Source organism: Melopsittacus undulatus, chromosome 5, assembly GCF_012275295.1.
Source record: "Melopsittacus undulatus isolate bMelUnd1 chromosome 5, bMelUnd1.mat.Z, whole genome shotgun sequence".
Lineage (NCBI taxonomy): Eukaryota > Metazoa > Chordata > Aves > Psittaciformes > Psittaculidae > Melopsittacus > Melopsittacus undulatus.
In genome coordinates, this window is record NC_047531.1 from 68,570,709 (window position 1) to 68,598,337 (window position 27,629).

Below are 27,629 nucleotides of genomic sequence, written 5' to 3' on the forward strand. Positions count from 1 at the left end.
GACAGATGCCTACAGCCCTTCTTTTCAGGTAATAGGGGTAGGATTAGAACAAGGCTGGATCTTCTGATACTACACTAGTAGCACAGCTCTCCACTTTTTATATATTAATCTGAAAGTTGGACTGCTCCTCCAGGAAATTGAGAGACTTAGATTAAATTCCTTCATCAAGCTGGAAGCTTTAATGTATGACATCACTTGTAACTCATCTGAAGCCATGACATTGTGTAGAAAATAATTCAAACTATAGGCAAAAATGAGGAAGGAGAACAGATTTCTGCTTCCAGTTCTCAGCATTTCGGAATTTTAGAATAAGCACCAATCGCCAAATAAAATAGAGAAGTTGATGAAGGCTCTCCTTTTTCACGGTTCCTCCTCTGTCCCAAAGTTTGCAAAGTCATACTTCACCTCTACTTTGTCAGGTTTATAAAAAACAGGAGATGAAAGTACTAGATGAGATTTTTAGGGAGAGCTGCTGTCTTAAGAGACAAACTGATAGTAGCTGCTTTTGCTGATGGCAAATAAGATCAACAGGACAGAGAAAACATTGGACAAACTACCTGCATTAATCCACACCAGAGGAGAACATTTTTGCTGTCCTTCAGGATGACATGTGTGCTTATAAAACCATTATTTCCAGGATTCTTTCAGATCCACATCATCCCCTAAACTAAAGCTATCAGCTTTGTGTTGCAGGTGGAACACGTGCTTGTGGCCTAGCAGAATACAGGGCCTGACTTGAGCTTGTTTAAAAAGACTGAAGCACAACATGAGAAAAAACATATTGCAGGCATGCTAAATTAATAACTTCTTAAATTGCTACATAGGCAAAGTGAGAGGCACAGCAACAGTGAGGAGTGTGTTATACTTGTACCTTAGAGACATAAAGATGAAGGAAGTAAGAAAAAAATTACAGGTAGTATGTAGGAAATGTGGATTAAGAGATCAAATGCAGTCTGCAGCTTTTTCAGACCTGAAAAGCTGTATCCATACATCAACCATATAATTTTGATATAGATTTCAACATACTAACATAAAATGCCAGACATGTGTCCGTAAGGGTTTTGGTTTTTGTGCCTTCAGCAAGCTGATCACTTTTCCAATAACACAGCTTTCTTAGTCTTTTAGGGATAGCTTTTAATGCCTACTAGGAGCGGTTTTAACTTCTTCCAGCCTGAACAAAAAGTAAGGAAAACTTCAGTGCATAGAAATTGCACAGAATGTTTTGAGGAGAATTGTGACCTTACCTCAAGAATGAAATTTCAACTTTTATATTTATGGAGACCAGAGAAAAGCGTAGGAGTTCTTGTCCTAAAAAGGATAGTCTTCCTTCTTAGGGAGTACAGCTCCAGATTTGATTAGATCTATTAATGAGGTCAAATGATGCTCTTAGGCTGGTAGCTAATGTAAACCAAATCTATCACTTTGGCAGTGGTTTCTGCAACAAAGTTAATGACCATTACAGCATTTACACTTAGCCAGTCAGGAATGTGCAAAAAGGCAGTAGTTAGTAATCAATCATCATCATCCTCATCATAATAGTGTTGCTAAATGATCTTCTGTAAAAGAAGAGCAACATGGCTATTAACCTTAACCATACCTTGAAAATAGATTTCTTCCTCCAAAGGCCACTACTGATAGGTGGTTGCAGCCTTGATAGATTCTTGCAGAATAAAAGAAGTTGAAATGCTGGACAAGGGCACAACCCAGATTTAGATTCTTTGCTTCAGTCTTTTAAAAGAAAACTGGATGCTTAAAAAGATAAATGTCAAAGCTTGCTATATTTTAAATAGCAGATGAAAATAACATTTTGTCCAAGGGACTAGATTTGTATACAGTGAATAATCAATTAAATTTCTTTTTTCTGTATTAGCAGTGCAAATATCTAATAACATACAGATTCCTCAAAACTGTATCTTTATAATATCTACTGATACACATCATAGTGGCAGCCATGTGCTGGTGGAACAGAGCAGACAGCTGCAAAAGCTGCTGTCCATATTTGTGCCTGTGGTGCTTTCTTGGGAAGTTTGGCTTGGCAGGGAAGGAACACAGGGAGTTACATCGTGTGATGCTTGTTGAGGCAGAGGTGAGACATACAGTGCGAATGGGTCTCTCTTTCCATCACAGCACCTGGATGAGGCTTGGGATAGCTGGGCTGTTAATACATACTCCCTTGAAATTTGCAAAGCTGATACCTGACCTGACAAGCAAATATCGTGACCTGGTACAAATATCCTGACAAGCACCTCTGAGTAACAGATAGAAGACATGAAAATGCTTTAGTTTGAATGCCTGGGGCAGGCCTGGGACTATTCCATCCTTCAGCACACACCCCTCAGGCAGACTGCACACTGCAGAACAGCTCGCCTGGCTTCTCTGGCCTGACAGGCATGTGGCATATACCAGTGCAGCAGAGCCCACATCATTATGCCCCCAGTCCCCTAAACCAGTATCATGCATATAATGTTGTCAAAACACCTACAGCATGGATATGGTTTACTGCCCTTTACTGAGCTGAGCATACCCCTGCACAACTGAACCAGTACAGAATTTAAGATCCCTTGGGGAAGTGCACATGTACAGCCACAACCGGCCTCGCTTAGTCCCAGCAAGGCAAGCAGAGTCACCCCAAGGTGAAGTAGCACAGCTGCAAGTCCTGTACCCTGCTCTACACTCTGCAGTTCACACATGGTATGAGCCCTTGCCTGAATACAGTGCACTCATCACGCATTGCTGGCCATGCACCACAGCAGGATCCACTTGCATCCAGATTTGAGAGGACACTGGACCAACACAGTGAATCTTATTGATGATTTCTGTGAACATGCAGTGGCTCGTGCTGGTTGTGCCTGCCAACAACTGCATGTAAGTATTATAGGGCCATTTTTGGTGTTATGGACACCCAAGAAACAAAGGTAATGGACCATGTGGGATTATTTCTATTGTAGCTGCTAGAGATAGGGAATTTAATCTCATGCTGAGGGTTCGGCATGAAAGTGCTCCCCATACAACCATTTATGCGAAAAGTAGACAAGACATGGCTTGAAGAATTACTATTGGAAGCTATCACCTGGAACATCAGAGTAAATCATGGCTGAAATCTGGTTTTTCCGGGGCTAACTGCTATCACCTCAATAATACAGCTCAGGCACTCCTTTTGGATGGTCCTGGCCAAAGAGAGTCTTCTGGTTCTCTGTGCCCTTTGTTTCAAGGCTTGGCCATGGCTATAACCTTGGCTACTGGTTGTTGAGATGCCAGGCTGGTTGTCTGGGTTCTCTCAAAAAAGAAGATGTTCAGGGTCTCAAGAGGGCCTTGGTGAGGTGATAGAAGGGGTATTTAGCAAGGGGCATACACAAGGGAGTGCTAGGCAATGTGCTTGGACAGACTGGACCTGGTAGTGTACAAGCCTGGTGGATTGCTGTAGGATGATGATTGGACAAGGGTACAGCTCTCGTAAGGAGTCATTTAGACCAAGATGGGCATGTACCTACAACGCAGGCTTGGGACTTTGTGCTGTAAAACCTCTCAGACAAAACTGTCTATTTATTTCATCTGTGTGCAGTCTAATCTAGTAAGGCATTTCTTCTGAGTCAGTGCCTTTAGGCACTACCCACACACAAATAAATGTCTATTAATAATGATAATATTTAATGAAAGAATCTTGTTCAAAGTATGTCTATACATTTTAAAATAACAGATCAAGAAATGCAGATATTCAGTTGGTTTCACTGAGTATACACTGTTACCCAGCAAAAGAAATACACATTTTTAGATACATTCCTGTCACAGAAAGAAATACAGCTTCTCATATGAGGAATTACTGCTCACATAATGCAGCTGGCCTACTATACAGTAAAAATTTGAAAACAAAACTTTAATTCTAGCTGGAAGAAGATTTTTTACTTGCTCCTTGATTGTTTTGTAATTGATTTATCACTGCTACAGCTATGCGGTTAATTTTGGTTTTAGTCGTTCTGGACACTGAAGATGCAAAAAAGTTCCCAAACCTATTAGAAATTATCCTTTCTCACTGCTTATCATACTGAAGTGCTGGGACCCAGGGCACCTCTGGACCTTCAACGCTGGTGTTTTAGTGTGCCACAGGGGTTCCTTCTGCATGTGTCTTTGTGTTGCTGAACACACGGAGCTACGCAGCATACACACATCCCAGAGTGGCACTTGGAGTGCTTCCTCTGGTGGGATCCGAGGTTGAAGCTGCACCCCAGGCTGCTGTCTGGTACACTTGCTTGCAACGTGCACATGGCATGCTCCAGCACTTAGCTCACTACACTTGCAGGGTGCATGTCGAGGATCTGCAGCTGACATGAACTTTGCTGCTGGCAAAGACGCAGAAGGGACTTGTGGTCTTGGAAACATTCTGGCAGCAGATGAAGCCCCTGTTGCTTTCTGTGCACTCTACCAGTCAGTAATGTAGACCAGTGCTCCCATGGTGTCTTCTATATGATGCTAACCAAAGTCATTATGTATGTACTGATGTCTGCATCTCTGCAGTTCAGATACTATTACCTACCTCCTTTGTAAGACACTTTGTGATCTACTGATGAAATGTACTATACATGAGCCATTTTTGTTTGAGACTTTCTAAATAAATATTAGATCTCAGTAAGGAATAAAACTGGTTATTACTTTCAATGGGAGCTTGGTGTATTACTCCAATGGTTGTTAATTATTTTAACAAGCCTTTAAACCCAAAACCATCATGCGAACAGCATCCTGTGTTAAGTTTGTATATGTTAACAGACCATTGGCTTACAGACAGATACAGTTTCTGTAGGTTCATCTTGATCACAAATCAGTTCCTTTTTAAAAAGAACTTTATCCCTGCATAATATCTTACTTTAAAATGTGCCAAATAAGCTTTTTCTTCCTTGGCAGTGGAGGTTTTACCTAGTTCTGGAACTTAAAGCATTCAACATACACTATGTACGTCTGACTCTGGTATGTAAGAAATGTGTTTACCGTTTTGAAAATTGAAATACAACAACCTTGGCCCTCATATTTGCAGGGCAAACCTTGAAAATAAGACACAAATAACATTTCCAAATGTTCAAAAACTGAGAAGGAAGATAAAACCAGGGTTCATTGGATATAGTGAATGAGATCAGCTAAGAAAATCAAATATATATAGGCATAATAGTTTTTTTCCCATCAATTCCATTACCCTTGTGTCTTATTCTCTTGATTCCTGACTCCTGGGATCGGTGAGAGTGGAGTATTTTGTCCCTTTGAAAATTCTAGTTCCAAGTCAGAGGGAGTGCATGACTTTTTTACTGGTTTATTTCTTTTTTTCCTTCAGACTGTCAATCCAAGTTTGAAATGCAGCATGCTGTGTGTGTCACAGGGAAAGTGAAGTGTGTTTTAACTAAAAAATACAAGACAAAAGCAGTCATCTCAAGTCTCTACAGATTTGTTTGTCAGAGTTGAGTATTAACTCCATGGATTGTTTTGTCCCTCCTCAGAAAGTACTTGGCCTCAGCTGGTGCTGGTACATACAGTATTTGGAAAGCCTTCAGCAAACCTGTCTGGCTTCCAGGTCTGGTTGGAGGCTCCAGCTTTCTTCATCTTCCCCAGCTGCTCAGTGTGCCCAGTGCTTTCTCTGGCAATTATTTAGAGCCTGAATTAATTTATTTAGTTTTCAAAGCTATATGGCAGCAGATCCATGAACCAATAGGAAACATCAGTCTAAAAATATTTTCTACTTGATTTGAAAGTATCTTTCATCAAAGTCTTTCCTTTCCCTGCACTGTTTTCTGTAGAAAGTGACCAAGAGGTTTTGCTGGAAAGGGGAGGCTGCTGTAGTTGTCACACTTTCCAGTGCTGGTGTCCTTTGCAAGGGATGTGCTGTGCAATAGGGAGCTGGGTTCATGGTTCCTCCTCTGAGGCATTGCAGAGTCACAGAATCACAGAATGGTTAGGGTTGGAAAAGACTTGAAGATCATAAAGTTCTGATCCCCCTGCCATAGACCGGGACACATGCCACTAAACCATGTCACCCAAGGCTCTGTCCAACCTGGCCTTGAACACCACCATGGATGGAGCATTCACAACTTCCCTGGGCAACCCATTCCAGTGCCTCACCACCCTTACAGTAAAGAACTTCCTCCTTATATGTAACCTGAAGTTCCCCTGTTTAAGTCTGAACCTGTTACCCCTTTTCCTATCACTACAGTCCCTGGTGAAGATACTGCATGCCAAGTGGGGGAGAAAACAGCTGCATTTGCTGTAGGAAGGGGGAGGCAGGAGCAGGCAGGACAGATGGGGGCTATGAGAGTATGAGAGGAGAGCCAGCAGCCCCACAAAAGCATGGCACTGCTGGGAAAAGCAGCCACATGCCAGAGACTACAGGAGGGGCCTTTCCAAGGAGCCAGGTGGCCACCAAGAAGGCTATGCAGTGGTGTTTGAGTTGAAAATGAGCCCGAGAGCAGCCGTGACCTGGGGCCTGACACAGCCAGCAGAGGGGAGATCTGTGTTAACTCTCTTTTGCTCATATTCCATTTCATTTTGATTCAGGGGGAATGGACAGGTAAAAAGAAGAGATAATTTCATTTTAGTATTTATACAGATGAAACCAAACATTTGAGCTTGAAGGCTTTTGCAATCTCCTTTCTTCAACAAAACACCTCAGCAGCTTCGCTTCCTCACTTTGGCTGCCTCACCATCCTACCTCACCTGGAAACATCCCTGCCTTGCTTTCTCCCCCATGTGCCTCTAGAGACAAGGGGCAGAGGAGCTGATGAGACTGAGCAGTGAAGAGCTGGGGGAGGGAGGGAGCAAAATATGTTGGAAAGGAGAGAGATACAGCAATGGAGTCAGAAATAGTTCTGTTCTGCAGAAAAAAGATACGCTGTTGGGTAGATGTGTTTTACCATGACAGAGTACCTATCACATGCCCTGAAATGTGAATTAATACAACAGTAAACATAAACAACCTGCAAATTCAAATAGGAGGTATGGGTTTGCCTTCAGGTAAATATTTTAGTCATTTTAAGCATTTTAATTTCCAGCTTTGCGTGCACACAGGCACATCAGATTCTCGTGCAGCCCAAACACCTCAGCTGTATTTGTAGCCATATCTAGTATTACTGCTAAACTCAATGTCAGTTTATTTGCAAAAGCTAGAATGCTCAGCTGTACAAAGTTCACATAATTTTGCATGATAATGTCTAACAAAGAACCTACAGGCAGGAATATATGCAGTGAGTGAAGCCATCTGATCAGTGCGCTTTCACAGACTGTTTTGCATGTGGGGAACTTTCACTGTCAGAACACACATCTCAGCTCAGTTAAAGCTTCAGTAACTTCCATAAAGTATTCATAGAAATAGTCTTATGCAACTGCACATGCTCAAAATGTAGAGGGGGGGAGGGAAATGTCAGCATAAAAAGCATTCATTAAAATACTTCATAATGGTTTCTTCTAGTGATGGGTCTAAGGTAGCATCATTAACTTGAACTACATTAAAAAGATCTGTGGTGGATGTGAGAAAGTGAAAATGATATTTTGCAAACATATAATTAAAGTAAGAGATCATTTGTAACAGTGTTTGGTGTGGAAGTGTAGCATTAAATGGCTGGAGGCTACTATTTAAATAATCACCGTTTGTAATGATGTATTTGCTGGGTTTATCTTCCTCTTTTACAAGTAATTTTACCATGTATCAGCATTTCCTTTTCTTTGCCTTGATCACCTTTGTATTCCTTCTGCTGGGAATAATGGTATATATTACCTGAGTCCTTGCTCTCAGTACATTTTCTTTAAGTAACTTCTAATGAAAGTCAAATTGATTCCCAGAATGTGGCCCCTGGGGAGTTTCTATACAAAAAGCCTGAATATGGCTATATATGGGGTTTGCTTCCTGATAAGAAGCTGTAAGTGCAAAAGCTAAGATAAAAATATGGTTTAGTAAATACAAAATGCTAGTGCTCTCATATTCAGGCTTCCATAACTTCAGATTAATGCAATGCCCTTCACACACAATTATTTGTCAGTTGACTCTTCCTGTTACACGTCATGCCCCTTCCAAAACATAGATTATTAATATTTATCAATTCTGACATGCCGTGGGGCTTCTTTGCACAATAGTATGGAAGCTGCCATTGACTGATAGTCCTTTGCTGTCACAGTTTAAATGGGGCTGCTTAATTGTTTAATTGGGAGTTGTCAGTGGACAGCATTTTTGTTATGGAAGCTTTCACTTTTTAATTCAGCCCCTCTTTTCAATTCTTCCTTAACTTTTCCTCTCTTTGGGTTCTAAGTTAATAAAGTTTCCTCTTACACTGCACACAGAAAGGGAAGAAAATTATTAGCGTAAAGGATTTTATTCTCTTTTACGGACTGCAGCACTTTGATGCTGTTACATGTTTTGTGACTTCCCTCTTACTGTCTTTCCTCTGGAATCAAATGTCCTCTAAGGCACTTGATAATTTTAGATCACCTAACGGGAATGTCAGTTTTAGACCCAAGGTCTGTGCTACTCCAAGCATTTTGTGTAAGGCCAAGTAAGGATATCTTTATATAAAGTCATCATTTGTAGCTCTTACACTGAATAACTCAGTAATACATCCTTTCCTTTGAGTCTAGCATATTCAGTTGAACAATACTTACTGACAGATTGAGACATAAGCTATATTTAGTGCAGTGCAGTACAAGCAAGTCAGTGAAGTGAAGCAGTTGGTCCTGAAGACCCAGCTCCATACTGCTAATTTTGTGAAGGTAATGGTTTGGTTTAGGTTTGCTCCCACGGGTCAATCACCTTTTGTAGTTGCAGTACTGTTAGGTGAGCTCTGGGAGCATATATTCCCATTTGGTCCATTGTGCCCTCCCAGGTCACTGCGTAACATGAGTCCAAGCACGGTATACAGGTATGGTCTGGAGATATGCCTCATAAATGCACTCCTAAGCCTGAACTTATAATGTAAGTGCATTGCAGCTGCTGCATTTGTGATGCTACAAATGCATCAAATGACCTGCAGTATGCGCATGACCCTGGCTAGCATTAGTAGAAGGAAGCAACAAAGAGGGATGAGAGAGCTGACAATTCCTTACCTGCAGCCATGTCTGACTGATGTTCAGCATGAGTGAAGGATGCAAAATAGGTACCCAAAATTCTTTGATCACCAACACAATCCTAGAGCTTGCTTTTTTCAGGACCCTCTTATTGCTTAGAAGTAACCTATATGTTTAATTTTCTGTATATCCTCCTTTTACAATAGGCTTCATTCCTGCATTTCTGAGTAAGTGCTAGAGCATACCCTGTTTGGATTAGATCAATAAGACTAATTCAAGACCTTATTTGTTAACTATTCTACTCAGTAGATCCCCTCATATAGATTTGTCTTTAAGAGCCTTGTAGAATCACTGAATTACATAGCAATTCATAACAGCTTCTTCAAAATAAGTATTCTGTATTTGCCCATAGCAGCAGAGCAAAGGAAATAGCATTGAAATACCAGAAAATTTACACACATATTAATTATCCTTAAACCAATAGCTTTTCCTTGATCACATAGGTGAGTATTGCTTGTTTCAAAGCACCCCCTTGTGCAAGCACTGGGTAAGACAAGTTGTGCAAGAAACTTCTGGCTCTGTCACCTTGGTCACTTGGTCAGGATCTTGTCGTGATCACCCAAGCTGCTTCATTTACCACAGAGGTCTTTTGTTCAGCGGTTCGTGTCAAAGATCTCCTGAGGTTTCAAACTGCGCTACTGAACTTAATCAAACTGTTTTAATACAGATGGAGGTAGTCTTCAAACTGTAGATTCCTTTTGTTGGGCACTTAAACACTGGAAAAATGAAATTCTCTGAAAATCTAGCAGAAGTGTGGGTAGAGTCCAATTAGAATTAACTAATATGCATCTCCAGAGTGAGCCACTGTGCAGAACAAAGAAAGTGCATATACTGTTGGTAAAGTCTTTATAGATATTCACAGTTGGTTAAAGGCTGAAAAATTAGAGACTGTACATGTGAGTCTTCTGACGTGACTAGTGACTGCAGTCATTTCATTCTGGCCTGTCCACCTTGAGATGACTTTACAGAAAACTAGTTTTAAAAACTTACCTGTTTCTGAAATTCAGGCTGCTCGGGCAGCAGCGTGAACTGGGAAGCACAGATATCAAAACTCTCCAAGTCTTTAGAATTTTAGAAAATCCTGTCTGTACTATGTAAAATTAATAACATGTCAAATTATATAAGTAAAGTTTTTGAAAGGAAACAAACAGTGCTTCAAAGACAGTGATAACTGTATGTTTCACTTGTCTTCAGTCTAACAATTACTTTCACTGATTGGGCAATCTGTCAAAGGCAGTGTTCACTGAGCCATCTCCTTGATAGAAACAGTGTGCTTAGATTGGGGAAAAAAATCCATCCTTTTTTTGCTTTTTCAGACTTATATATTTAATTTGACTTGGAAATGTCCAGATTTTGGGTTACTCCATTTTTTTTCCTAAATTCCTTATGCTTTGTTTAATAAAAAGGGAAGTGTATTTGTTCTGAAGAGATAAATAAGGAATTCTGCATAATTCTTGGTGTCTCAGATATTAATTTGATAATCATATAATTGCATCACAAGAGCTATTGGTTGAAATTAAATTACAAACAGATGAGAGTAGACAATGCATTATAAAGAAGAAGCTGAGGTATCTGCAAGTGTTTCAAATGCTCCCCAAGCTACCCTACATTGTTCATGCTCCAGAGAACCAAGGCAGCAGTGCCAGAATACCGCTTCTCACCACAGTTTCAGCAAAAAGGCACCTGACCTCACTGCCTACACAAGCTTTTCATCCATAGGATGAATATGTATATATCCTATTAAACACCCACATTCCCTGTCTCCTCAGTTCCTTGTTTCTCCAAATTTACCTGCATTTGGCGTGTCCCTCCTCTCTTTCCTCCTACAGTGCCATCCTGCTGGCAGAACCCCTTTTCATATTCTTGCTGCTCCCCCTATTTGATGGCATCATGCTTCAAGCGCTGCTGACAAGGCAGCAAACCGACTAGCTGATAAACTTGTGCAGCAGCATTCATTTCTTATCAACACAATTCCTGTTCAGATATAAGTATAGTGTTACTTGTAGGAGAGTCAGTTGTGCTACAAAGTGTTACCATGTCAGCTTTGAAGACAAAACGAAATCATTAATGCGTGAAATAGAGATTTTAAGTTGTGATAAGTGAAGATCTAATGCAACTTTAACTGCAGAGTTGCTGCTGATGACTCCATAAAATACACCCCATAAACAGCTGTTAATCTGTTCTCTGTTTATCTATTAACATTCATTTAGTAATCAGTTCTCATTTGTTCTACATATGGTACAGCTTCCCTTTTACAGCAGCTGCACTCAATGAACATTTGGAAGAACAAAAGTATTACAAAAAATATTGTTTAAATATTCTCCTGCATTATTTTTGTATCTGTCACCAAGGACATTTAAATAAAAGATAGAAAACATGGTCATTAATTCTAGAGTAAGGAAGGTGTAGGTGCTTTTCCTGAACTGGTATTTTGTAGTGGAAGCTCCTGTGACCGTGCTTCACACTCAGCTTATCTCCTTTTTGCAATTAATTTTCTCTGTTTATTCCCTTCTGTGATTCACTGATGTCAACATGTCAAATTTGATTCACTCTTTGGTTTCTCTCAGTATCATATTAGAGACCTTCAGGTAATGCAGTGAGAGCATCTTACAGACCTGATAGATGAGTGCATCTGGAGGTGTTTAGAAAATGTTTACAAGGTCTGAAGGTTTGTCAGGTGTTCTGGTTAAATGTGGGGATCAGTGGTCATTAAAGCCGGTTTGTATGAAGATAATTCCGTTACGGAGTACTTGTGTGTAACTGTTGCTGTAATTCCTTTTGCTTCCAAAAATTCTGATCCTTAACAAGACCATTTTATCATTGCAAGTGTTCTCTGTTACTTATTGATGCTTCAGCCATGGCCAGCATCCTGGACTGAATAAATAAAAGGCATATACACTTTCTTTATAGGAAAGTATAGCTGAGACTATAGCTTTGTACTGAAACTTTGCTAGTGTTAGGGCACAATGACGAATAAGACAAATGCCCTTGGACTGGACACTGCTTTGTCCTTAGTCAGTCTTTGCTGGTGACTTTGACCTGCATCTGTTATGAGGAGTCTGCAAGTCTCTCAGGTACAACAGTGGGCGGAGGAGAAGGGCTAGTCATTAGAACTGACTGCTTGGATCAGATGTCTTTCTAGCAAAGGGAAATTTCAAGTCAGTGCCACCCAGTTCAGCCATAATGGCAGGTAGGTTGGCAAGATGGTTAAAGAAAGTAGCAAGTAATTGCCTAAATGTGCTGAGCATTTTACAGATTTGCAGTGTTCAAAATTGGTTTTAGATGGTTGACTGATCAAAATAGCTGCAAGTGGATTTGATACGTGTCACCAGGCATTGTAAATAGATAGATGCGTTAAATGGGCATTGTGTGTGCAAATGCTCGACTGGGAGGAAGGTGACAGAATATTTTAGAAAGGTGTTTCTGCAAGGCACTCTCATTGAAAAAGGCCTAACTGTGAGAGAAATGTGCTTGTTTCTAAATCTAACCCTACTAACAGTTTACCACCTTCTTTTTGTGTGTGTTTCTCTTTCTCTTCCAGTGCCACCTTGGGCCTTAATAGCCATAGCCATAGTTGCAGTCCTATTAATCCTTACCTGCTGCTTTTGTCTCTGTAAGAAATGCTTGTTCAAAAAGAAGAACAAGAAGAAGGGAAAGGAGAAGGGAGGAAAAAATGCTATTAACATGAAAGATGTTAAAGATTTAGGGAAAACCATGAAAGACCAGGTAAAGTACCTCTGCTTTTCTTGAACTCTTTGGATTACATTTAAAGGTTTCTGTTTGCTGTGTCTAGAAAAAGTTCTTCATGTTGCCTCAGTAGTGGCTCTGTGAAGAGAGGGCTGGTTGGCAGCATCTTCTGAATCTCCTGGTATCACAAAAGATGGATCTGGGTGTCGTATCACTGTGAAAACAATCAGCCAGTTTCCTGCTCTGCTAAAAAAAAAAAATGAGCAGGCATATAATGACTCATCTGGAAGGGGTAAATTTATTGAGAGTATCTTAGTTGTCCCAAAAATAACAGTTTTCTCTGTCCTTTTTCAAAAACTTGACCAGGGCCTAGTACAATGTTTGTATCTTTCTAGCAGTATTTCTGAGCTTACATGATAAACAAAAATAGCTCTGATCTCTAAATCTCTCTTTATACAAAAGCAGAAGTTCTTCAGAGAATGAAACAACAGTATAGAATTACAAATGAGAAGTGTAGGAACAAGGGAAAACAACAAAAAATGAAGAGCACAGGGGCATTCAACACAATGATGTTGGGAGAATTCATTTTGTACTAGAGAGCAGGAGACTAAAGATACTAGTAGCTGTAGGTCAACTGAGTAACTTGGAGGAAAAGATTAGCATAATGCCCTTTGAGCAGCATCATTTTCATAAAGGCAGAAAACCTTGTCCTTCAGATTTGTTTCATTCAAGAGAATGAAGGTTGCAGGACCTGATTTTCAGGGCCATAGACTTGACTAATATGGTCCTGAAAGAAAATAAAGCTTTTTTGACTGGATTTCAGTACTGTTCTGCCTGAAGCAAACTGTTGGGAATAAGCAGGAGTATAGCGAAATAAATGTGAAGTATCTATGTGTCCTCACTGCATTGCCAGATTTCTTAAGGTAAGAAGAGAAAAAGCTATGTTTTTCAAACTAAAAATGCTGAAGAAATTTAGAGGATTGCTTTGCAAAACTTCTTCAGTAGGAGCCAGTAACCGTAAAGATATTGCATGGTCAAGTCTGTGCTCCCAAGACCCCTGATAAGGTTGAGCCAGAGCAGTCCAGGAGTGCTTATCCAGCCACAGAGAAAGGATAAAAGCATGATCAGGAATAAGTAGTTCCTTCCACAAGTTGGGATCTAGTGCAGAAGAAAGCTGGGCTGAAGGCATGTTGATTAGAAGTACAAGCCAACGTTGGGAGCCCAAGGAATAAGGCCACATGATCAAGATTCAATAAGAGAAACCTAAAGCACAAGAGTTAAGAGGCCCATGGAGCAGTCCAGAACAAGTGGTGGGATGCCATTGTACAGTGATGGAGCGGTCACCAGTCTGGTTCATAAGCCAGACTTAAGAGCCCTGGAACAGGTTAGGATGCTTCTCCAAGCACATAAGATCTGATAGGGGAAGAGCAAATCAGGAGAGTGGATGAGGAAGCCTTAAAAGTCTAATGACTAGCTGAAGCTGGGCTGTATGAGTGGAGTCTGAAAGGAGCTCAGATAAGAGGAGGAAATTAATGGATAATCTTCACAGGTACAGAGCCATCAGAGCTATTTCCAGTTTCCATTATCAGACAAGAGGCGAGGTTTTGTTGTTCTTGCTCAGTAGAGTGTGGAAAGAAAATAACTGAAGATGCAGTTTTGTTCCTGTTCATGCTACTTAATTGCAATAATCACTACTAAAATGTCAATTCATTAGACAGTTGTTAACTTTCCTAGTCTACACTACAGTAATAAAGTAAACCTTGGCAAAATTCATTACTTTCAAGGTATATATCAGCATTTTATAGAGACCACTGTGCATACTGTCATGTGAGTTATGAAGGAAAGGGTAAGGATTGATCTGACACCGTCGGTTTTGATTCTCAGACCATAAGTACACATGGCATGCTTACATCTATTTCCCCCTCAGCAATGCATGGAAAATCAGATCATCATTTGTTGTGTTACCCTGGGCTACTCTTGGCCAACTCCTCCCACTGAACCAAGAATAATTTGGAAGAACTGATTATGATCATGGGAAGATTATGGAGAGATGTTTTTTTACATTCTACCAATGATAACCAACCTAATACTTTGTTATAGAACAAATAATGTGCAATTTGATGATTGATATTTATGTGGAATTTGTTCCATATCATGAAGGCTGTTGTTGTATTTACAATATATTATCGTTTTTAATTATATTCATTAGGACGTGGATAAATGACCATGGGAAATATTCTTGGAAAATAAGTATTTAAAATGCAGAATTATGTTATGCAATTAATATTGAGTTTAATTTCTACCTTTTTCATGGGAAAATTTGATAAAAAAATTAATCATGTGTCTCCTGCCTACAAGAAGCTCCATCTTTGAAATATTGCACATATATATATTTTAAAATAATTCCTTTCAAAATATTATGAATAGGTTTTTAAACATATTTTTTTCCCAGATAGTTTGGATTTAACTAGTATGTTTTGTTTTACACAGTTAAACCTAGGGAGGGTAGATTCTCAGTTGATGTAAATGTCAGACCTTTAATAACAGGATCATCAACTCTACCTCCAAGCTTCCTCTTCACTTCTGGGATTTCAAAACCAGGCTATTTAAATTGCCCCCTTAAATTCATACATAGGAGTCTGATAGCGTACAGATTTAAAGTCCTTGGTATTCAGTAACTTTTACCAACTGTGTTACTAATTTCCAAAATTCTATGGTTTTGGTTTTTTATTCTGTATGACTGTTTATTCTAACAGTTAAATCTTGAATTATCAGTGCAAATTTTAATAAACTTCACTGAGCTCAATGTAATGTTAAATGTAGAATATTTCAGTTAAGTGAATTGAACCACTTTAGAGGTTCTGGCATAAAATGGAAAGGGGAATAACAAGAATGCCTTTTTGCTCTTTAAAGGGGTAAATTTTAAAGTTATTTAAAAAAAATGTAATGGAAGATCAAGATGTCTATCTAATGCCATTATAAAGGGCAACATAACGTAACGAAGATCTAAAATATTATCAAAACCCCAAAAAGGTTAGTTCAGTCATTGTTAGGCCTGAACCTGCAAGTGCTAATTATCTTCTGCCTTCATCTGAGAGTATATAATAGGTGATAGGCACTAGGCATCTTTCAAGGCACACAAAACTTGAAAAGAAATAGCCTTTGGTAAATTGAAAGGATCAGCTTTTGGAAATGTAATTTCCATCTTAGTCTGGTTTTGTTTGTTAAAGAGAACTTCTGACCTACGTGTATTAATGCTGACATGGACATCCATGCCAAATCATTATAGACCCATATAACTCGATGCAGTTGAAGATCCTTTTGACTTAGAGACTCAGTTTAACAGTCATATGTGATAACTGGATATTACAGAAAGTGGAATAAAATTTTGTTCTCCATTAGAATATTTGTGTTTCAACATGTCCATTTTCCTGAATATAACTTCAAATGAGAAACTGTTTATAAAATAATACAGATGATGAGCAAATACAGTTGAGGCAAAGTGGGAGATGAGTTGAAAATAAGATTAGGTTTTCAGTCTTGAAACCCATTTGTATTGCAGGCAATGCTTACTTTTTCAGGTAGAGTATACAACTCCAAGGGCCACTGGGAGGATTAGATTCCTTCTAGGGGAGATAAATTGTTAATTAATGCATTACTGTAAAAAGGTCATTTCTCCATGGTTTTTACTAATGTTTGTGTGTGGATGTTTTAATTTTTATTTCTTCCTTCTATGTCCTCCTTGTCTATGTTGTGTCTCATGACTGTTCTGGATTGTCACTTGCGGTAGGTTTATTTTGCTATTTGGACACAACTAGTCTAAAGCTCTGATACATATAGTCTTCTGACAGCTCTGGCTCCTTAGTTGAGATTTATATGTAGTAGCTTTGATACACACATCAAGAGGCTGAACTAAATTGATTTGGGGTTTTTTTGGTTGGGTATGTATTTGGGGGGAGGCAGAAGAAAACAGGTTGTCATTCTTTCTGTAGTTAAAATATTAAATCAAACTGTACTAGAAAGCTCAAGTTTAAAATTGATAGGCACATAAAAATAACTCGCCTATTTTATTTCCCTTTTGTATAAATGTCACCATATCAAAAGTAGTGTGTATTTTTAATGTCTTCATTTCTGAGTGTTGCTAAAATGATTGGTACCTCATAAAACTTGCTGTGGGCTCTTGCATCATCTCAGTACAGTGCCCATGGTTTAAGTTCTTAGTGCTCCACACCAAACTCCTTTAAGTGGTTTTACTCCAGATTTCAGTTGGTGCAACTGAATGACAACTAGCACCAGTGTTTTTATGAGATCTTCCCATCACAGTTTTCATCTTTATAACTTGCCAGTCTCTGCTAATGCCTCTGTTGGGCTCCCACTGCTTTTTTCTTTGGAAAACTCTTGCTTAAGGTCAGCCTGTGGGCTGAGGAAAGGAAAGTAAAGGAATAGACATGATTATTTCAGTTATGAACAGTGGTGTTGAAAACTTACTAAAATTTAGCTCTATTGCTTTGGAAAATAATTATTGTGGTGATTTGAACATTTTATTAGGTAACAAAGCATCTGTGGAGAAGGAGATTTTTTAGCTCAGTCCTCTCTCATTCCATCATGCTAACACACTAGTGAAAGATTTTTGACTTACAATGGATGTGTCTAGTAGATGAAATAGGAAATCTGGGATCAGCTATATGTTCTACATTCTGGAATGAGGAGTATATTCCTGGTTCTGCTACTAACTTCAGTCAGCCACCTGACTTGTCTGAATGTTTGGTTTTCCTTTATATAGGCTTTTCTTTTACATGAGGGTTTATGTGCTAACTTCATCAGAATATTCTGGTTAATGTTCATCTGTTAATGGCTGAACCCAGAACAGGTGCTATAAAGTAACATGATATTGACAGCTGCAACTGCACCCAACCAAACTTCAGCATATAGGGGTTTTTTAGACTATTTCACGTTATGATTTTAGCTATTGAACAGTGAACACTCTTACCCTCATAGAGATAAAACAGTGAAGGAACAATTTTTTTTAATGTCAGGTGCCCTGAAATGTGTCAAAGTAGTATGTGTTGACCTGGCAGAATGAAGACAATACCCAAAATGAAGTCAGTAAAATCCACACTGACATTCAGAGAGCCTGGATTTCACTTGTAGAACCCAAGCCTTTATTGCCAGAAATAATCCAAGACAATTTTTTTGAGGGACAGGAGCTCTGTTGCTGACAGTGGTCTTTTTTATGCAATGTTTGCTCATGTGCTTGCTTGTTTTCCCAGTTGAATGCAGAGAGAATAGTGAGTGTATTTATTCCACAGTGCCACCTTAGTCTTAGCATGCCAACTCCTATTTGTTTGCATCATCAGCCCATGGTGACATTAATGCTCATTATGGCTTATTCACAATGCGGTGAGATCCTAATCCACACTCAGAAAGACACCATGTGCTGCAGAGCCATTGCAGTGTAGAAAATTAGTCAGAAAAATTGGGGCATGTCTTTCTTCTACTATGGCAATCAAAATGGATTGATTGTCCAGATGACAGTCCAATGCATTGGAGTCCCATTGGTACATGAAAGACCTCAGTCTTGACCAATCAATCATCCTGCTTTTTCATCTGCCTCAGAAGACGTCTGTGCAGGGTGCATAAAGCTTCCTGAAAAATGTGAAAATAAGATGTTTATGAGGATACAAAGTTACAGGTGTTTCTGTTCTGCAGGGTTTTCCGCAAAACCCTTTTGTTTTAGATTTAGGTCAGACTTCAGAACCCTGAAAATACGGAAGCAACAGCTGTGAGCTGTAAGGCAGGGCTTATTTGCATTCCTGTCTCTTCCTCTCAGGCAGACCCAAGAAGCTTGCTTCACATGCTTCCTGAGTTTTTCTCCTCCTTTTAAAAAACACTTCTCCTGTCAAATTAATTTATTACTCTTATTGTAACCTATTGTACCATTAGGATGATATGAAGATACAGATCCTACACATTTTCTTACATGTCTTGTTTTCTATACTGAAGGTCTTGCCACTGGAAGCTTCCACTGTCAAGGATGTTTGTCATAGAATAATAGAATGGTTTGAACTGGAAGGAACCTTAAAGCTCATCCAGTACCAACCCTTTCTGCAGCAGGCAGGGACACCTTCCACTAGACCAGGTTGCTCCAAGCCCTGTCCAACCTGGCCTTGAACACTGCCAGGGATGGGGCAGCCACAACTTCTCTGGGCAGCCTGTGCCAGTGCCTCACCACCCTCACAGGGGAAAACTTCCTAATATCTAATCTAAATCTACCATCTTTCAGTTTTCACTCTTTACAGCCATTCCTCCTTGTCCTGTCACTTCATGTCCTTGTAAAAAGCTCCTCTCCAGATTTCCTGTAGTCCCCTTTGGGTACTGAAAGGCTGCTACTATGTCTCCCTGGAGCCTTCTCCAGGCTGAACAACCCCAGCTCTCTCAGGCTGTCTCCATAGGAGAGGTACTCCAATGCTCTGATCATCTTTGTGGCCATCCTTAGGACCTACTCCAAAAGATCCATGTCTTTATGTTCTTTCTTGTGTTATTTTGATTAACAAACCAAATCCTGAATTCTTTATTCAAGACCAGAGTCTACAGGTTCCTAATGAGTGGTGTCTAGGAAGTATGCAATTATTCCTTAAATGAAGTGATTTAAATCACGCTCTAGAGACATTTACCTGTAACCACTGATTATATGGAGAGCTAAACTCTTATACTAAGTGCTTGAAGTTAGTGGGTACGAATAACATACACCAGGAACAGCAGTTCTTATCAATGAGGTATAAACTCCAAGCCACACTGGAAATATTTGTTTACTTTTTAAGCAAAGGCATTTATTCTTTACAAAATGATGAGCAATAAATATGAATACCAAAATAACCTTCAAGGATGAGAATATCAGATAGTTGATAAATTTCTATTTATAGGATGGTCAGAGGATGATCTTATCTCTTTTTAAGCAACTGAGCCAAAAGAAACAGGTCTTTGCCAACTTTTTCTCCATAGATCAATGTGGCACCCAGTAAATCATGTCTGGCTATATTTAGATTAATTTTTCACTGTTAAGTAGATGTAGGCCATGCAGCAATTATATAGCATGAAAAAATTTTCAAACAGAAATAGATGTAGCACTTGGAGTGGTCCTCCCATGTTGAGAAGCCAGCTCTGTCCTCCAGTATGCTTCCATCTGGCCTGCTGCCATTCACTTGTGGAGGCTGAAGAACAATTGATTGAGCAGCATGCACTGGCCAAGCAGCCTAAAACTACATCCTACTCACAGCCTGCTGCTTAGCACAACCAAGCACTGCCATATGGGAAGTGGGGGCAGAACACACCAGCGAACTTGCAAGAGTGCTTACTTCTTTTAGTTCATGCACATGGTCCCTGCATTCAAAGCAGAGCCTTGACCCACATGCTGAACTTCCAAAATAGGCCCCTGGCTGAGATCAGTTACATCTTTTCCCAGGAAATAAGCACTGACTACAAGAAAAACAGATTGATTTGGGGGCTTAACAGCTCCAACTTCAATGTATGTATTCCTATTTTACACTGAATACCTCCAGCATTTGCTGTATATCTTCTGTTGTGCCAGAATAAGTTGGTATTTTAGTATTCAAACAATTCAGTGAGCTGTTAAGCTGAACATGATGACCTCCTATCATAGAGCTCCTAAAGAAAGAAAGCCATTTGAATAACACAACAGACCATTTAAAACCTGGATAACAAGCAATGAAGTAATGTCAATGCCTCACATGCTGAACACAGCAGGGTCATGCTCATCCTGTGCATCAGTGTGGGCCACTGCTGGTGTGTGTGAGGCCAACACTCCTACAGCAGTAATGGCAAAGTAGATTTCACAATGACCAAAGCCTGGCTCAGCCACTGGAAACCCATGCGCAACATGCACTTCAAATTAATTCATGGAGAGAAAGCAGATGCTGAATGAATTAAATGTTGCCTTTCCTTCTGAGGGACTCTGGTAGAGAATGTGTTACAATCACAGGCTTTTCTGCTTCGTGATACAGAATCAGCCAGGAATTTTTAAAGACTTTTGTTTTCTCCTGGGATGAAAATTGGCCAGGTCAAGATTACAGCATTCCTGAATGTGAAAGAAATTGATAAGAGATGCACTACCATTAGTGGAAATGCAGCCATTCCTAGGTGTGGAGGAAAATTTGCCTTTCTGATAAATTCATTGTTGGACATGGCACAGAACATTCTCACTGCAAAATCATATTGTTTTCTTCCATTCAGCTCAGCAGGCATTGCACAAGCCTGAGGACTGGGCATCATTCACATGTTTAAAAATTATCCCATTCACAATGTGAACAAAGGAAATGATTGATGGCGCAAGGCAGAGATGGAACTTGGGATGGCAGCATGCACTGTGAAGCAAATAAATGTACAGGCTGCAATGAATGTTTCCCTTCCTAACGTCTCTTCATGATAATTGGTAACTTGTTTCCTTTAAAGTGAAGCTAGGCCACCCCATGAGTGGAAGGAACCCTAAAAACACTGTTAGTGAAAGCATTTCTTTGCATATGACATTGAAAGACACTTGCAGTCTTAAATAGCTTGTGACATGAACTAGGCATTAATGTTGAGATATGAGGGTAACTGAGACTGGAATCAAAGTGCAGAATACACCTTCATGGGTCTTTGCATCCTCCTGGTGACTCAGACATGATTGCAGCCTCTGCCTCTCTGTACAGGAGACAAGGAAGGACAATTGTTTTGCCAGCAGCTTTATTATCTGAGTCTTGTCTCAGTTCACTTTCCTCTAGCTTCTGCACATGTGCAACCAGCAGACCAGCTGTGCTAAATACCTTGCAAACCCTCTTGATTTCTACACATAGTTTTGGAAGGGATTAAATGAAAGTGTACATAAAGCTGTTTTAATCCCCAGAACCTCTTTTGTGGTTTGTGGTGGGAAGTAATGGGGTAAACCCAGTGACGAGGTACAGGGCTTTTGGAGAAACAGCTGGAAGCAAGGGATGTTCTTAGTATCTGGAGGCAACACCACTGGAGGGAGGCTTTGGCAATTAGGGGAATAAAAAGGGGAGGAAGCCCAGGAAATGTAAAAACCCACTGCAAGATGTAGAATTTGCAGAGCTGCAATTACAAGCAGGTTTGGTTTTTCTTTCATTTTGTAATGCAAAAGATGCAACATCAAAAAAAAAAAAATGAAGTGTTTTCTTTAACAAAAGATGAGACTGTGAAACCATTCTTAATTATGTTATGGAAGTAAAGAAACAATGGGCAGATTCAGCTGTGGATCCCAGATCGCTGTGATTAACACTGTTGTAGTAACCACTACAAAGCAGATGAAACGTAGGTGAGAGTAAAAAATGATTAACATGTTACAGAAAAGGAAATCCTGATGATATAAGTAAATTTATGTCCCTTGGTTCTAGAACTAATTACAGAACTCATTCAAATATGGATTAAATGAGAGATTGCTCAAAAGTTCATTTTGTCTTCCAGGTCTAAGAAAACGTGTATCTTGTGTGGCCCTGTTAAGGGCCCTGGCACAAAGTAACTTTTCCCACTTGCTGATTTCTTTAGCTTTGGATGTATCACCCTGTAATGCATGCATTGGATAAGCCCCTTTTTTTTTGTACATTCCTACCCCTGCTTACATATAAGCCTTCATTTTTCAGATACTTTACGTATGCAGGAGGATCTAGGGGTTTCATTGTTGTGTGTTTCTGCATCTGTTGTGCAGAAATGAAGAAAGCACTTGAGTGAAATTCACAATATCCCAAACTAGAAAAAAATAAATCTGATCTCTGGCACAGTGTAATAAGGCATTTCTGTGTTGCATATTTCACAGAAAAAGCATTTTAAATGTCACAGATTTAAAAGGAATATTAGGAAAAGCAAGGCTTATATTCCTCTGCACTTAAAACCAGGCTTTCTGATTACAGTTGTGTCAGTTGAGGAGGCTTGAGGAAAAAGCTAGCTTATAATTAAAAATATTTTATTGTTTCTAAACCCAGTAAAATATAGCTGCTTGTTTTAATTGATTGTAACAATACAACAGTAGGATCCAATATAGTGTGATACAGTGTGCTATAAATTGAGGGTTGCAATACTGTTCCATTAAATATTGATCTTTCAGAGAATCTCAATACAAAATGAAAATCCCTGCGGGGTGTTTCAAGTACTTTGAAGCAGTCCAATTCTTTTTCCTCTTTGGAATTCAGCAGCTGCATCAAACACGAAACTTCTGGCTTCCTTGACTCAGCTTCTTGTACCTTTGGCCTCTAGTTTGAAAGCAAATTCTTTTCTTGGCAGTATAAACTGTTATGTACAGACTGCTGTAGACATAATAATTTGTCATTTCTTCCCTCCCCCGTGCCATGACCTTGGCCAAATCTAAACACCGCCACTCTTAATGTTTCTTAGTGCTTCAGTGTTTCTGAGTCATGGCCAAGAAGAATCATAGCTCCTCAGCTGATGTCAGTAACATGCAAGGTTTTCCTTCTCCCCAGGAGATAACTCCCACCTTCCAACAGGCCTTTCATAACCTGTAAAGAGTAACCAAGTGCAGGTAAAGTTTTCTGCCTGCTTTTCAAAATTCCCTTGCAAGAAGGATGTTAGTTTCCCATTGTACTTTCAATATAAGAATCTTTTCACATTGAGTTAGCTACAGCTCTGGCATCTCCTAGATTGATCAGCTGTGCAGAAGAGTATATCATTTTCCTAGCAATGGTTATGTCACGAGTGCCTTAGTGCAATAGTCACAAATTCACCATACTGAGAAATTAGCATATAATGTTCTTTTTGTATTCTGCCTTGTATCCCTGAGGAATGGCTGTAGGATATTTCCTCTCAAACAAAATACAGGTCAAAAGTAGATTAAACAGCAGAAATCCAGCAACTACCGCAGAAATAGTGATATACTGGAGTTGTTTATCACTTTTCTGTCATGGAAGTCCTCTATTAAGGCAGTACTGGGATGAATCAGAGCAGTGGGTCTTGGAGTTAACATCCCACTCTGAGTTATTGCTTCCTGTTTTCTCCAGGCTCTGATAAATGTGGTTGCTTCGGTTGGATTGAGTCACTTTTTTTTTTTCATGATCACAAAACCTCAAGCTTATTTTTACTGCCAATGAAAGCAAGGTGTTTGGCTAATCACATCACCCCATGTACTGAAAAGCCCACATGTGATTCCGCAGGGGCTGTGTTTCTTGCCATGGAGCCTGTCGGTTTTGAAGTGTCACCTTTGTTGTTGTGCTAACAAAAAAGTTGTGCTACAGCCAGGGAACTCACTAGCAACTCAGCAACTTAAATATCTTAAAAGAATTTTCCTTTCCAGGCAGCTCAGCACCTTGAAATAGAAGTGGTTTAGTTCAAGAAGTATTACTCTTCCAATATCACAGGTGATTCTTATTCACTGCTGACTTTTCCCACCAACCTCATCCAGGTACACTGTAATTTATGTCCCTAGTAAAGAGTTCATCATTCACTAACATTCAGATATTTAACTCAAACCCAGCTCTCAGGCTTGCATAAATCAATGTTGTTGCATTGATTTCAGTTGAGCTATGCCAGCTGAATTTCTAGCTTATTTTTGAAAGCAGAGAAATAATTGCTTAATACTGTACAGTTCTATATCTGACCTTCTGAGTTGAGATCCCGATTCTGAAAAATAACATTTTCTACTTCAGAGATCAATCTTTCTTCTTACCACACCCCCACAATTGTTGTGTGACCCCCACTGCGTTCATGGCTGAATGAGAATGTTAATGCTTTCATGTTCAATCTTTCACCAACCACCATCAGCTGTGGATATAGTGACTTTCCAGCCTTGCTCTGTCTGCAGATAAAGAGCTCCCGCTGCAACCCATTTATAAATACTGTAGGTTCCTTCAGACCACCTCACATTGTGAAAAAAGAGAATAACAAATCTTACTCTTCTACTTAAAAGTTCTGTGCAAGCAGAAGTTCCATACAGAATGAACTTTTGTCCAGACAGGGCTTTCATAGATAATAAGCATACTGTTTACTCTAACATGCAAATAACAATTCTGGATGAATGCTCAGTATTGATTCCTTGGTTTCACACTCTCAACTTTATTTTCACATTTTCCACAGTTTTTCACTATTTGTCTCACCACTTTTGCCCATTTTTCAGTTCTTACTTAGGTAGGAATCTGCTGGAATATGATCTACATAGTTAGTTCTTGTTCATACAGTTTAATAATTGTATGGTTCCCTTTTTCACGGTGCAAATACTTCTGCTTTCTGGTACAGTAAAAAATGATTACATCATTTAGTATTTTAATTATGTATAAAATCTCAGGTAACTGCTGTGTCCTTTAAAAATAACAGGGTTTATGCAATAGAAAAAGCTGTAAGCAGTTCTGTATTTCTTTATTTGTGTGTTTCCTCCTAAGCAAACTAAAATAAACTTGCAATCAATTTGGTTCAGCCAAGCTTTATAGTGAGAATGAATAAAAAGGAAATTGGTCTCGGGGGGGAGAGAAATGGAGAAACATGCATTTGCTAATGGCATGGTGAAAACTTTGCTTCCATATTCATTCTAAATAAACATGAAAAATGTTTGGCATATGATTGTAGGAAGAACTCATCCACGGCACATGCTCTTAATCATAGTAATCCTACAGAAATGTGTTGCCAATTGCAAACAATTCACAGCATGCACAACCAGGTTTGACATTGCCAAGATATTCTTAAGTTGAATGAATGTATGACTTTGCTTATTTAATAGCATGTTTGCCTCCTTGTGCCTCTTTAAGAGCCAGTCTGAACCCAGAAGAATTTTTCCATATTGAGCTGGTGGTTTGTTTCTACTTTCAGGTTTTATAACAATGGTTGCTTGTAATAGTCGAAGAAGCTTTCGTCCTACTTCCATTGCTTGCTTGCTGATTTACAATATCTTCCTGAGCAACCTAAATAGTATACAAATATATGTAAATTGCATATTTGGACTTCTGCTGTCATGCTTGCTTTTAATGGCTTTTACATAGATTTTAGGACAGTGTCTATTCTAAACCGGTCCTGAAGAGTTTACTTTATTTATGAATATATTCCTTCTTTCTAGGCTCTTAAGGATGATGATGCTGAGACTGGGCTGACTGATGGGGAAGAGAAAGAAGAACCCAAAGAAGTGGAGAAGTTAGGGAAAATCCAATATTCTTTGGATTATGACTTCCAGAACAATCAGGTTTGAAACGACCAACCTGTAACATTTCATTTCTGTGTGTGCAAAGAATGAAGTAATAGATGTAATATGGTAGATATTTCTGAAATCCTTACTGCTTGTACAGAGTAAAAGGAGAAAGCATGACTGAAGATTCATGACAGAGGTACTAGTAAATTGGAATTCAGTGTACTCAGAGTTTATATTGCATCTTTAATCAAAATTGAACGCAGTTTTATCTAATAGTTATTAATAACTTTTTATATTGAGACATCACCAATCAATGTCAAACCGCATTATGTTATGGAGGTTGCATGCAGACAGTAAAAGATAGCTTCAGCCTTCAAGTATTTCAAATGTAAGCAAACAGAAGATGGGAGGTAGAAGATAGGGACATAGAAGTAAGTTAATTCATCATGGATCTTTTAGCAAATTGATAAGATTGCCAGGAGTAACTTTCTCTCACTTCAAGTGTGCACTTTGCCTTATTAGCTGCACCAGGTTGTGTTGCTCTCCATTAGAGTGTATCTACTAGTCAGGAAAACTTTTTTTAAAGAAAGGGTAAATTTGGACTAGAGGAATCTCTCCAGTCATGGACTGATATTCCTTCAGTACCCTACTCTGAAACTGGTAAGACCAAACTTTCACATACTGAGCCAAGTTTTCAGTAGGAATAGGCACCATAATGTGATATAGACCTAGAATCAACCTGCTTAGCAGTTCTGACCGTATCCTAAACTAGCTCATATTTAATTGCCTCCCTGGCATTCTGCTGTGGTTGGGATCATTTTGTCAATTATATCAATTCACAGCCTCACATTAAAACTAGCTTAACTTTGGACTTCTTCACTTTTACTGCATGACTTTCAGTGAATTTGAGAATACATACCCTTCTTTTCATTTTTTGACAGCTTAAGTCAAAACCAAATCATTCTTCTCTATTTATGGAAAGAAATGTTACTAAACCTAAATCTCTGTTTATTCCTATTCTTCATCTGAACTGACTTTTACATATACTTGTGGTTTATTTCCACAGTCAATTTCGTTGTTTTTGCTGTTCACAGAATGCAGTACACTTACTTGTTGCAAGACAAAGAAAATAAGAGAAATAAAGAATATTTTCTGTGTCAGCAGCAGGGTATTCACACACAGCTATGACCTGGCATAATACATAGTATTTTGCTGTTTTCAACTATCTTCTGACTACCAATGTTTATTTGCAATGCAAGAGCCAAAAATCATTCTGAAGCCTTTAAAGAGCCTGTAGCTAAAGGAGCTTTTCTTCAACTGCCAGAAGACTGGCCATGTGCTGAGTCACATTCATCCCCCTTGAAATCAGTATGAAATCAGTTTGAAGCGTTGGACCCTTCAGAAGCAGAAGGTCTAAAGAGAGGGAAAGGAAAAGCTGCAAATGTGTTCTGATGGATTTCAGTTTTGTTAGAATACGAAAATAAACTCTGTGTGAATTTTATTAAGGGAAATGTTGATTTGTGAATTATATTTTACAAAGGAAAATAGGATGTGAGAGCAACCAATCTGTAAAAATGTGTAGTATTTAATTAAAGTAATAAATTGAGTCACGGATGCCTATTTTGTTTTGCTGCTTAAAAATATGTTGCAGCTTGGAATTTGTCAGGGGATAGATGATATAAAAGAGCAGAAGAGGGGATTCAGTTAGGTTAGTATAGTG

The 27,629-nt window shown here is 39.1% G+C and overlaps 1 protein-coding gene across 2 annotated transcripts in view; it reads left to right on the forward strand.

Moving 5' to 3' along the window:
* SYT1 (synaptotagmin 1) overlaps positions 1–27,629 on the forward strand; it is a 131,755-nt gene that overhangs the window by 20,732 nt on the left and 83,394 nt on the right. Inside the window, exons 2-3 of one of the 2 annotated variants that reach the window (XM_005147910.3) lie at positions 12,629–12,813; positions 25,841–25,963. In XM_005147910.3, the coding sequence (XP_005147967.1) occupies positions 12,629–12,813; positions 25,841–25,963 (308 nt within the window). The remainder of the gene's footprint in view (positions 1–12,628; positions 12,814–25,840; positions 25,964–27,629) is intronic. The other variant, XM_013128731.3, reaches the window with a different exon arrangement.